Source organism: Mycteria americana, chromosome 1 (assembly GCF_035582795.1).
Source record: "Mycteria americana isolate JAX WOST 10 ecotype Jacksonville Zoo and Gardens chromosome 1, USCA_MyAme_1.0, whole genome shotgun sequence".
In the NCBI taxonomy this organism is placed as follows: domain Eukaryota; kingdom Metazoa; phylum Chordata; class Aves; order Ciconiiformes; family Ciconiidae; genus Mycteria; species Mycteria americana.
This window is the reverse complement of record NC_134365.1, coordinates 104,732,320-104,745,582: the sequence shown is the minus strand read 5'-3', so window position 1 is coordinate 104,745,582 and position 13,263 is coordinate 104,732,320. Positions and strand designations below refer to the sequence as shown.

The window sequence follows — 13,263 nt, the reverse complement described above, 5'->3', positions numbered from 1 at the left end:
CTGGGAAAGCAGAGGTAGTAAATCTACCTGCCTTTGTACTGTACCATGGCATTGCAGTGGCTCTTCTGCATAGGGAGAGTAAACAGGTACCGAGTGCTGAATTATTGGTGAAAAATTACTTAACAGGGAGAGAAGATCACATTTTAATGTGGACAGTTTTCTAACTGCAATCTTTCCAAGCTTAGCCTGAGTCATGAGGTGGAAAAAAATTTGCTCTGCTTGTTCTGTAGGTAAAACTGGAGTTCAGTCTCCAGTGCAACACTTCTCTCTAGTTTTAAATGCATTAGGAATTACAGCATTAATAAGAATAATGGTAAACACGAGGGGAGGATTCATTCCAGAATCAAGCTGCACTTGGTAGTTTACAAGAACCAGCTTTACACAGGGGCTTAAGGATACTTGACAAATTGTACCTTCTTTTTCTAGAATGAGAAGACACAGTCCCACACACATCCTAACCTGTGACACTTCACAGGAAGAAATAAACGATGACCTGCTCTTCATCCTTTTGCTGTTGCTATTAAAACACTAGCTTTAGGCACGTGGGAGAGCAGGCAGGAGGAAGAGAAGCCAAACTAAATCCACTGTAGCTCATGCAGAATTTTTTGAAATTGCAGCAAGAAGTCACAACGCGCAAAACCAAACAAAAGATAAATGCAAGAGCCAAAAATTAAAGACAAACAAAGGACAGAGAGGAATTATTGCTGGGAGGAAAGGAACTGCGAGTGCTGATTAGAAATTTCTCAGCCCACCTCCAGGAGGGAGGAGGGGAGGGAAGGGGGCGAGAGCCTCTTTCTCTGTCTTGTTCCCTTTTGTCTCCCTACTTCCTCCCCATCTTGCACTCTGTCTCTTACCCTGGCCCCTCCGCTCCCAACCCCCACTTCTCTTTCCCAGAGTGGACTGTACCACTCTGGCTGGATTAGGGCTCCTTACCTTGATGCAGACCTTTCATTCCTTTGCACAGCCACTGGGGAGAGGAAAATCTTGAATCCATGTTTGCTAGCCTCTCTCCCTTTTCTGTGCACACACGTACACGCTCACACTCACTCACAGACACACACCTTTGCTTATTTGCTTTCTCTCAGCCATGAAAAAGGAGAGCAGCCCCTGCTCTATCGCTGGGCGACAGGAGCCGGGAGGCTGGAGGGGAGCAAGCTGACACCGGCTGCCTTCATCTCTCAGCACACGGCTTCGGCTAACCTGTTGCCTGCCGGAAGCCTTTGCCCAGCCAGTGGTCGACAGCACCAGCGGCAGGCAGTCCTGTCTCAAAAGGCCAGGACTAGAGGAGACTGGAAGGTCTTCCTACTGCAGCGGTACCTCTCTCTCTGCATAGACCTTGCATGCTCCAAACGGTGGGCGCTGCCAGTAGTCATGAACTACCTTTAATGGAGGGAGAAAGGTGTCAACAGCACAGCCTTTTAGCTTGATGGAAAAGTCCTGATCTAGCCAGACATGTCCAGATAATGAAGCTCTTTAAAAAGAGGGAGGAATGTAATGTCATGTTTATCTACACCCTGTACTCCTTTACCAGTCCCTGGATGCTATTTATCAGCATACTACTATGGCTAGTAGGGAAGGAGTGGTAGCTGTGGGTGCGCTAGCACTCCAGACCAACCCAGTGAAGTGGGATACATTCGGAAGCAGCCAAATGGTAGGGAGGGAGGCAGGGAGAGAGGCAAGGAGGGAGGATGAGCTGGAAGCTGCCGAAGCCCCAGATGAGGCGGTGAAACCCTGGAAGGGAGCAGTAGGCAGGCACCGGTGTTGAAGATGACTCAGAGTGAAAAAGCAAGGAAAGGGGTGGGTGGGTGGTGGGAGAGAGGTGTTATGACTAAAAGCCGAATTTACTGCTTGTGAATCCTAAATCTGAATAGGAAAAGGGAAAAGCCTGAGGTCTTTTTGGAGGGATACATTGGTGGTGGTGGGAAATATATGTCACTTAATCCAAGTGTGTCTGTTTCTTCTTTCAGCCTGTAACCAGCCTGCCTGGCTAAGTCAGCCTGCTGCAGCTTTTCCTAAAGCCTCCTGCTCCTGCCTGTGCCTGGCTGCTGCACCGGCTCAGAGGAGGCAGACCCTGCCGCTGACCTGACAGGGCTCCCTCTTTTTCCCCGATTCCCAGCTGCCCTGCCGCTCTCATTCCGCTGTAATCCCTACCCTCTCCTTTCCTCGCTGTCCAGCTCTCAGACCCAGCCCCTTTTCAGCTTGTTCCCCCCTGCCCTCTGCCCATGGCAGAGCCCTCTGCTCTCCTCTCCGGCTCCCCTCCCCCTTGCTTAGGGAGGGCTTGCCCGACCTCTCTGGGAGCCGGCCGAGCAAGAGGTGGCTGGCGAGCTGCGCTGGGGGAGGCAGTCCCGTCCTGCGCTCACAAAGGCCTGGGCACAGCTGCACCATCACCGGGAAGGCCGGATCCTGCCCCCCTGCAAGCCGCCGCAGAAGCAGGGCAGCCCCCTCCTCTCACACCCCTGTTAGACGGCGTGTGCGGCCAGGACGCCCGGAAAGGAGAAGTTCCTGCAATTGTTCTCGGCCCGGCGTGGGCGGGCGGGGAGAGCCGAGGATTGTCGCCATCCCCCCTGCACCGCGGCCAAGGACACTCCGGGCCCCCCGCGCTCCTGCTGCCTCCCCGGCCCGGCTCCCACCTTCCCCGCCACCAGCGCGCTCCTCTCCCGCGCCGCGGTAAACAGCGGCCCAAGCGCCCCCCGCCCCCCGCGGACAGCAGCGCCGGGGGCCCCTCGGACCTACCCCCGGCCGGGCCCGGGCAGGCAGGCAGGAGGCGCCGGCTGCCTCCCCCGGTCCCCAGCGGGACCGGCCCTCTCCGCGAAGTCTCCGCAAACTGCACCGCGGGACGCCCCCGAAAAGACCCCCACCCCGCGCTGGCTCCCTCCGCAGCTGCGCCCCCGCAGCCTGCCGGGGCATCTCCCCAAACCTCCCGTTTTCGCCCTAAAGAAGGACGTAGAGCCCGCCGGGCACGGCACCGGCAGGGGCACGGCACGGCACAGGCACAGGCACGTCGGGGCCTCCGGGACGCCCGCGGCCGGCAGCCCGCGGCCCTACCTGCGAGCCACAGGAGGACGATCCAGCCCAGGACGTGCCCATCCATCTTCCCGCTGGCCCAGGCGGCGCGGGCGGGCGGGCGGCAGGCGCGGGGCGGGCGCGACCATGCCGCGGGGCGGCGGGAGAGGCCCGGGGGCGGCCCCGCCCGGCGCGCCCGCAGCCCGCTCCGGCAGCCGCCTCCCCGCAGAGCCGGCCGGGCTGGCGGCGAGCGGCCGCGCCGTGTGGCTCCGCTTCGCTCCGCTCCTCCCCTGCCGCCGGCTGCCGGCTCCCGCGGCGGCTGGGGGGGCCGCCTCGCAAGGCCGCCCCCGCTGCTGTCCGGGCGCGGCGGCAGGCGGGGACAGCGCTCGGGCGGGGGACGACGCCGCCGGGAGGCAAGCGGAGGGCGGCGGGGGGGGACGCGGCTTCCCGAAACTGCTTCCCTCCTGCGGCAGAGGCGCGTTTCGGTTGCCAGGGGCTTTCCGCCGGGGCGCTGGGGGCTGCCGGAGCTCTTCTCAGCCTGCGGGCACCCCGGCACGTTTTCCTGCAACTACTTCAGCCGCCGAGCCCGGAGCGACGCACGGCCCCCAGCTCCGCCGCGGGGCGTGCAGCGGCCTCTGCCGCGGCCCCGTCCCGGCTTACAACTTCTCTTAGCAAGCACTTCAAAGTGTCCGCTCCCATCACCTATCCTCCCCAAATTAGCCAAACGTATACCTTGGGAACTGAATGTAGACTGTTCCAGTTCTGAATTTCCCTGGGGTTTCCACCTCCAGCATGGGCACTGTGACTAATTACTGTAATCTTAGATGAAGAGGGGATATAATTTTAGACGAGGAGGAGGTGTTCTGGCTGTTAATGATGGACAGCTGAGTTGTGGGGTGTTAAGTTTTCATGCCAACATGATGTTGGAAGGGGATGGAAGTTTTTGGGAGGAAGGGGGCAGCCGACTAGAAATACGGCTAAAGAAGATCACTTTTAAAAAGATGGATGTTGCTCTGAAATTAAACGGTCCTGGCCACAGTGGACCCACATGTACTTAAAAAAACTTTCTGAGACAGCTAAATAAGTCAGTGGAATTATTCACAGGCCTAGAGCTGGCTAAATAGCAGCATGCTTTCTTTGGTGGCTCAGCACCAAAGCACCTTCCAACATGGCACTCGTTTCACAGCATCCAGCACAGCTTCCCTTGCATGTTGTTCAACTTCGGGCGTTTTTCTTTCAGGGGCTTGGCTGGTGTTTGTAACCAAAGTTTGCATTCTGCGGACATCAGTGATCCACATGGGAGATGGGAGTAGTCTTCAACTTCTTCTCATCTGGAATGTGCCAAAGAACATAAACGGTTCTGATTTTCTAACGCGAAGTTGGGCCCCAGAAGGGAGCGGTGCTAGGTGTGTCCTGCTGCTAACGGCAGGGTGCACAGAGATGCCTGCAGTAAAACGGTACAAGCCATTTGCATTCTAGCAGGTATTTTCCAATTGCCTATACATTCCTCATGATTTTGCCTTTCAGACTGAACTTCTCTACAGGCAAGATAAGCTTTTTTCAAAAGCATGAATAAAAATAGATCAATAATTTCTGAGTGAAAAAGCAAAACAGCACGTTTGCTATGACAAAAGATGTGCTGAAACATTTTGGTTGGTTTTGAACAGTTGTTACATAGTTAAAGTGGAATTAAGCAAGGAGCCAATTCCTAGGCAGCCAGTCTGTTTTTAAGTGTTTTAGTCGGAGCTATTCAATGTTATTTAAAAATACTTTTCACATAGAAGTTTATTTTTATTCAACATCGCTTTAAAAAAAAAAAACACACACCCACCCCAATCAGTGTCCTGATGTTCCTCTGACCTGATACATGATTAATTTAACTGCTTTGCAGTACTAGCTAAAAACCACTATTAAGAACTAAGACCTTGTTGTGCAAAATAATGTACATACGCAAGAGCGCACAGTGCTGTTCTCCTTCAGCACACAGTGATCTGACACCCCACCACCTTTGTGCGTACTTGCAGGTGGAAGGCAAAGTAGAAACTCTCGTTAGGGCCACAACTTCAGCCTCAAGAAATACATGTTGTTCCAGAAAACTCAGATGAAGCTATAATACCTCGCATCAGCTGAGGTCCTGCCTCACCATTGTTATGTATCTATAGGATATAATCCATGAAGGTTTGTATGGGCTGAATTAAGACTCCTAAAAGGTGAACACAAAGCTATTTCTTCTCTCCCTCACTTAACCATTTTTCCTGATAACCCTCAAAATTTCAAGTGAAATCCTGGTGCTTTGCGTTTCTGTAACTTAATTGGCCAGGAGTCTGATCCAGAGTTTCCCGAGACAATGTTGTTGTTGATATTATCTCATACGTTTAACATCAGGAGCAGTACAATCCCTTATGCGTCACTATCGTTAGCTATTCCTAGCTTTTTTTTTTTTTAATCTACTCCAGCTTTTGCAAGTACATTTGGCATACATCAGTTTTGCTAAACTTTTGACTCACAACAAAGGAAGGAAAGATTTTCAATACAAGGAAGCACCATTGTTTTGCATGTAACGTTGGATTCATAGCTGCTTTGAAATTTTCATACACTCAAACTCACTGTACGGTTCTTTTTCACGTAATGGGAGCTGTCATTTGTATATATGCACATATGATGGATGCCTGAGCCCTGAATAGATGTTCCAGATCTCTGTAGACTTTGATCTGAGTATTGCAACATCTGAGCTGGCTTAATAGTTAATGTTGGAATGTCATCTTTCATTATAGCCAGTTCTTGGCGACAGAAAGCTGCACGACTGCAGTTAGCCCCATTTCACCTTCAAACAGTGGCTAAATTCCTATGCAATTAGCCAGACCGCTTCAAGCCACAGCCCAGCAGGGATTCTCCGTTCCCTGAAAAACAGCATACTGGTAGACTTCAACCTTCATCTCCCTCAGTCACTTCACAACCTTGATACCGGATGACCAAATTCCCCATGCCTGTCCTGCATAATTTAGGCCCAGACTGAATCGGAAGAATACCATGCTACAACACTGATATAAGTGATACCACAACTCTGTTTGGAGCAGTTCTTTAAGCAATGGGATCATGAACAAATTCGGTTGAACAATAAGGAAACAAACTAACTCACCTTTTACTCATGCTGTAGCAGCTGCTGGCTCTTCTTTCCAACTACTTCATTCCTCCCTCCCTCCCTTCATCTTCCAGTACCAGTCTGTTGTGGTCATTTCCTCTGTTGATAAGCAGAGTCAGCTTTTTAATGTCACCAGCATCTGGAATGATTTACATCAGCACCTCACTCAGAATGACCCATCTCAGCAACATCCTGGAAAACCCACTATGCTGCATGAAAATACTTCCCTTCATGCATACTTTTGTACATCCATTCAGCCCCCTGGATTTCCCTTGTAGAAATTTCCATAGAAACAGTGATTTCAACAGTTTTCTGGGATGTCATACTAGATTCAGCCGTTAGACACTGCTCTCTTGATTTAGTACTGAGACCAGCACATTACAGAAGCTATTAGGTGACACATCATCAAATCATAGCATTTAGTGAGTCTCTTCAGAATAGCTACTAACTAAAACTTTTCCTTGTTTGCTTTGTTACACTGGAAACTCTTATTAATCGTTGATAGTTTCACAGCAAGACATTGCTGAAATATATGCACTCCCTGTATATGTTGTTTTTTCTGAGCTGCCTGGCTACATTTGATAGCACAATAATACAGAGCTTTTACTTCCCATTAACGTCAGGAGTGGGTGATATGGATATATAAACTGCTTTTGTTCTTAACCATGATGTTTGTACCAACAAATGTTTAGAATATTTAATGGAGAAAGTTGACTTTCTCATTCCAATGAACCTTGAGTTCTGTAATATAAGTTCAGCATCAGAAAAAAACCAAGAGAACAGCATCTTTCTGTAGTATTCACTCCCCTGTATACATTTCCTGTGCTGCTCCTGATTCTTTTTTAGGCACTAAAAATCATAGCGAACCTTTGCTACACTTTCAGAGGGAACCTGAAATTTTCATTTAAGTAAAACACTAAGTGCATATCAGCAATAAAGTTTTGTGAAGTTATTATATAGGCACACAATCATAAGTGAATCATCCCAGCTCGCAATCTTTTGTCTGTCACTATATGCAAAAATACACGGAATAGGAATGAGACAAACTCTGCTTGCATATCTACAGATAAGCAAGGAGATAACAGTTGTTAAACCCTCTGGATTTTGGCTGTAGAGAAACTGTGGGCAGCACAAATACCTTCAGGGAGCTGGAGTTCACAAACTGGACTTTTGTGATTGTCTAACCCAGCTTTCTTAATAAAATAGGCCACATCACTTTGCCACACTACATCCTGTTTGAACTACAGCGTATCTGTTAGAAAAAGAATCACAGAATACTTTGGGTTGGAAGGGACCTCACCCTGCCCCTAATTTCATCTAACTTCACCTTCTAGTACTGCCAAGCTAGATGGAAGGGCCTTCTTAAGGCATTTCTGAACAGAGGTAACGACAGACTATGATCAAAGAACCCTTTAATATTCTCTTTGCAAGTTCAACAGACTGTTATTTTGCTATATTCTTGAGCTAACACTGGATCTGGAGAGAGCATCCCAGGCACAGTTGCTAACAGCATGAAAGCAGAAGTACTACAGCATCATCACTCCTGCTTAATTTTCTTTGTTTATACTTCCAGGGATCATGCTGTTAGTCCTTTTGACATAGCATCACATGGGGAGCTCCTCTTTGGTGGCTATCCCACTCTATTGCCTACGTTATTAACTATTCCCTCAATCTTTGTATCATTTGCAAGTATCTGTGATGACTGTATGTTTCCTTCAAAGGTACCAACAAGTATTTAGTAGTATGCAGCCAAGAAATGACCTTAGAAAGATCTTGCTGAAAATGTGCAATTACAATTCCTCATTTAAAATTACATTTTGAGACATCCTAAGCTAACGTTTGAACTGGGAACTGGATGGTCTCTGTATCATTGCATTTCCTTGATTTAGTGTTGTGTGGTCAAGTCACATGCCTCACGTGTCTGAATGCATTACCTTTAGTAACCACACTTAATATCTTTTTGATGCAATTACAAACCAATGTGACAGAATCTATTTTCTGCAAACCCATGTTGATTGGCATTAATTTCATTACTTTTCTTTAATTCATTATTGAAGCAACTCCTGTATCAGTGATTCTATTCTTTTGCCTGGGATCCCTGTCAATCTGACAGGTCTGTAACTACCCAGGTCATTCTACTGAGGGCCAGATCCAAAACAAGACTTTGGAAAATTTTTGGTACCTAACATTTAGGACTGCAATCTAAAAACCCCTCATTTGGCAGCAGCTTGAAACTGAAAGCACACATGTACTGTCAAGGTTGACTACACACTTAGAATTTTGCTTCTCTGCATGCCGAGATAGTCCTGAGCACATAGATGTTTAACAAGCACCCAAGCTAAGGCTTACATACGTCTGGGTTGTGGCAGTCAGGTCTCTGTTTCCCACCTGAAAACCTAGTCTTATCAGATACTAAGGATTTCCAGTATTTGTCCAGGATACTGGAACAATGTGGTGGTTTCACTGGAGCCATGGCATTAAAGATATTTGAAGTCTATGGCATGGAGGGGATGCAGCTGTTGCCACGTACCTTTTAACAGGTTTAGTGGTTCTGGGACGTGCTGGTCAGCAAGGTTACAGCACTTGCCCAGCAAGTCCCATGCATCCCACAACCCCATGACCTGCTGCGCTGCAACTTCCAGCAGAAACACTAATATTTCTGAAGAGCAGACAGAAGCACAGCAGCTCTCACTTGAGTTCTTCCAGAAACCTGGAAGAAAGATGCTGGTATCACCTGTGAGGCCTGATCCAGGACATTCAGAATAGGTCTAACACTCAGCAAAGTCCTGCAAAGGCAGGCAAGGGAACAAGGCGGGGGGATGTAGCTTACCTTTTGTAAAAAGGCCTCCTGACTTCTAGGTGTTCAAAGTTACATCCTTAATCATACAGCTGAGATGAAAGGCACCCTTCACTCCTTTTGCAGTTGTGGCACTGTTCAGAAAGAAACCCAAGATTCATTAGGTCAAAAGGAGTGAGACCAAGAGAAAGCTGAGGGCTATAGCTTCCTGGTTAAATCATTCGCCTAGGGAAGGGGAAGCCTGCAGGTTCTGATCCCTGAAATGTTTATGCATTACATATGAAACAATAATAATTACTGGACTGCAAAGACAAAGTTCCCACTTTGTATCACTCTCCAGGGAAACTGTAGGTTTGAAACCTCCATAACCAGGCTGAGAAAGATATCAGCTGTGAGATTATGTGATAAAAGCTCCGTCTACACACCCACAAAGGAGTGCAGAGAGACAACGGCATGGGGGTAGCCCAAATAATACCCTGCCCTGGCTCCTCCCACACCCATCACAAGAGCCATCAGCCCATCAAAGGCCCACCTCCACAAGTCCAGAGGAGCACAGGACACAATGGCAGATGGGAACGCAAATTAAGGACTCGAAGGCAAAACCTGTCCAGGCCCCTCCCAGAGGTGTCCCAGGAAAGCCCCAGCCCCAGGGTGCAGGCATGAAGCCCATCAGGATGGGTCAACTCCACAGCAACTTTAGGACTGAGGACGGTTGCACCCTACAGATGTAGGACACACTATGGGATGCAGGGGAAGAGCATTTCGGGGTTGCACAGGACTTCTTATGGGATGCTTAGGGGAGGAATCAAAGGCAAAGAAAGGGAGGGATCTAGGTGATTTGGGAAGGAACAAGTGTGGGAAAATAGAGGGATAAGGGCATAGAAAGGGCCAGTTGTGTGTGAACAGTTTGCTGGGTGATGTGCTTGTCTGCCATGCCCTGCACCTGCTCAGCACAGCCCATTCCTATCTTCTTATGAAATTGCTTTATAACTCTTTTTCTGAGTGAAGGACTATTTTGGGTGTATGCATGTGTATGGAGGTCTGAGTGCCAGCCTCTAGTCAAGCCATGGGTTGGAGAGCCTGTGTGCCTGGGTGGCAGTGACTGGAGAGATAGTGAGTTGACTTAAGTGCCAGCAACTGGAATGGGACCGCGGGTCGTAGGGCCCCCCATGTGTCCATGGGGCCAGCAACTGGAGTGAGTGAGGGTCTGGGTGCCAGAAGCGGGGCTGGGACCACGGGCACCGTGTGCCTGGGTGCCAGCAGCTGGAGAGGCCCGAGTGAGTGACAACAAGTGCCTTCCACTAGAGTGGACCAGGGGTCAGAAGCCCTTAAGTCAGTGGTGCCAGGGGGAGCAAGGGTGCGACTAGTAAAGATCAAGCTGGACTAGCTGGTGAGGGGGTGATGTGCGCCGGGAGCTGGGGCAGGGGGCGGGGGGGGCAGAAAGAGTGGATGGTGCCTCTCTAATGGCAAGATCACAGGACAAGCTGGCATGTTAGACTGGGAATACACGCTCAACCTTGCTTCAGTTGGACCTGGGAACACGGAGCTGTGTCAGCCTCACCTTTCTCGGGCTGATGGACTGGCCCAATTCTCCCAAAATAAACATCAAATATTTCACTTTGTGGAAAAGTGCTGTAGCCCGAGGCCTGCAGATAAGTGTGTAGCAGCAGCTGTAGTCACTGCCACGTTTTTTAGAATAACATTGCTCATTCTTTCCGAGGAACAACTATAAGACATACCTTGGAAAGAAGATTATAGCCATGAATCCTGAATGAATGAAAATGCATTAGTGACAGAAAAGTTCCAGACAGTTTTTTCTCTCTACATAGTACTAGGGTACATAGACCCTATTTTGAGATATCTGATGAACTCCATGCATTGATGGGAAAGCACAGGCCCCTAATTCTGGAGCTGGGTTTCCAAGGCCAGGTACCTAGGAGTTAAGTGTTGGCATATCAAATTTAATTGAATTAAGAGCTTTTAAAAATAAAAGTAATATATAAATACTGGCACAACACTTGCTTTTATCCACTGGAATGGCCCCAGTGCTACAAAAGTTACTTAGAAATCAGTATAAACAGTCCAGAGAACTCCTTTGCCAGCTAAGTTAAACAGCAGACCATCGAAGAGTTAAAACACCAGTTCCTTCAGAGACACTGGGCTCTCCCCAGTGCCCTGGGGAAGAATACCGATGACATGCTCTGAAGATGATCTGTTCCCTGTTTTTTCTCTGCCCCCCACCCCACATAGGAAAATCCTTTCTCTCTCTGCTGCTTATGAATTTTAGTTTCCAACCACACCTCTAGCCCTAGGAGAGCTATTACTGGAACCTTGTGTTTTTCAAACAGCTGATGCACACATTATCTGAATTTCTTTAAAAGGAAGGGCTGCTAAAGGGTGGGTCCCGTAGCTGCACACGAGAGAAAGAACATGGTGTGAAGGAAAGTAAAACAAATGTGCACAGATGCACTCCTAGCAACAACTCTTACAGTAATATAACAGTAAATACTCACCTTTCTGACTGAAAAACTAGACTCTCTGCAGAAGTGTGTATTTACAAGATACAAGTTATTTCTTACAGTCTCTCCTCAGAGATTTAGCATTAATGTATCAGGAACTAGACCAGAATATAAATGATCTTCCACAACAGTGAAAGTGACTTTAAAAACACTCACTTGTTTTCATTGAGTTTACATCATTATTGTATACGTTTTTAACAATGTGATTGACTCCTCCTGTATGTTTAACAGCAAATTCAGTTAGTGGTTCACAAACATAAAACAAACTGTTTCACTGGATTTAAGCAAGACAGAACAGCCTCCAGGAAACTAAACTGCACTAGCAGTTTTTAACCCTCAGAGAAACTAGCCACCAGTGAGATGCAAGAGCAATCTGATCTGACCTTACCTGCCAGCAGTTCCAGCAGTGACAAACATAATCAGCTAAGCCAAAGATTTAAGCAACAGCTTAAACAGCTACAAAAAAGATTTAAACAACAGCTACCTCCTTTGGAGCTAAACAGACTTACATTACCTAACCAGAAGATGAAAAAAAACAGCTAGACTGTGGGGAAGAGGCAGAGTTTTCCAGCGATTTGGAAATGCATGGAAGTGTTTTATCATAATTTTTATCATCATGTCTAGGTTTACAGTAAATTCAAGAAGACTCTGGAATAGAGGATTGGAAAGAATCTTCCAAGTCAGGGCTACACCATACATTTTTATCGAGATTGTCTTCTGGGTAACTCCACTGAAGATGGCTACATAAGAAGCAGCGTGCTAGCTCTTGTTCGCTGCACTATGCAGGCTCTGCAGGAACTGCAACGGCATGCTGAAGGAGATCCCCCAAAAGACAAGGGGAACAGTGAGGAATATGGGAGACATCACACGGCTGGGACAAGCAAAACCTGGCCAGAATTTAATCAGGACCTACGCCAATACTGCCACTTCAGTAACCCTGTCTCAGGTCAAACACAGGGTCCTCTGTTGCAGGCAACCAGATTTCACAATGCCTTCTGTAAGCTGGTTAAACTTTGTTTTAAAGCCAGTTATGGTTATTGCCCTGCTAATTTCCTTTTTTTACTATGGTCAGTGAAGATCATTTGGTTTTTCAGAGAGATCAATAGAAAGCTTAAGGGGGGAAACAACTCTGCCCATTAAGATGATGCAGATCAGGTTATTTCCAGTCTTTATCTTATCTGAACTGTGACTCACTATGCAAACTTTCAGTGAAGGAAGTGTCAATTATGTCAATGAGATAGATGAAAGGAAAAAAAACCCAAACAACAAAAACCAACCCCAAACCACCAAAGAGAGTCTGGACAGCAGCCTCAGTTTTGTATAACATGAGCTCCAAATTATTTTTAATAAGCAAGTTTGCCTTTCCAAGCACACACATGCCCTCTCACCTCCTCCAGTAAAGTCTCCAGAAAAGTACCAGATATCTCAAAAGCAAACCCAGGCCTCTTAACTGAAATTGGTCTTCACCTCTTCCCCCACTCCTTCCTGCATCTCCTGGGCCCCTACCCCCGTTATCCGTCACCCCCTATTCTCACCTCAGACCCCAGGTCCTGGTAGCGCTTTGAGCACTGCTGGAAGCGTCAGAGTAGGATCATCTTGTCTCACGAAGTACCAGCTCCTCGGCAGCTTGCTGTCAGGGAGCAGCAGGAGCCAGGCTGCTCCAGAAGGAGAGGAAAGCTGGGAGCCAAGGTGGGTCATGCAGGCTGCAGGGCAGGCAGCTTGCCAGGCAGTGCCCAGCCCCACAGTGAGATGCAGTAGGATGCCTGTTTTGGCCTAGATGAAGTAGCTGCGACCGGCAATAA

General features: G+C 48.2%; 1 protein-coding gene across 2 annotated transcripts in view; it reads right to left on the bottom strand.

Moving 5' to 3' along the window:
- The window catches only part of ILDR2 (immunoglobulin like domain containing receptor 2), a 43,590-nt gene extending 40,122 nt beyond the window's left edge, over positions 1-3,468 (bottom strand). Inside the window, exon 1 of one of the 2 annotated variants that reach the window (XM_075516024.1) lies at positions 3,046-3,468. In XM_075516024.1, coding sequence (XP_075372139.1) covers positions 3,046-3,091 — 46 coding nt within the window. In that variant the 5' untranslated portion in view covers positions 3,092-3,468. The remainder of the gene's footprint in view (positions 1-3,045) is intronic. The other variant, XM_075516014.1, reaches the window with a different exon arrangement.
- Between the last annotated feature and the right edge of the window lie 9,795 nt (positions 3,469-13,263).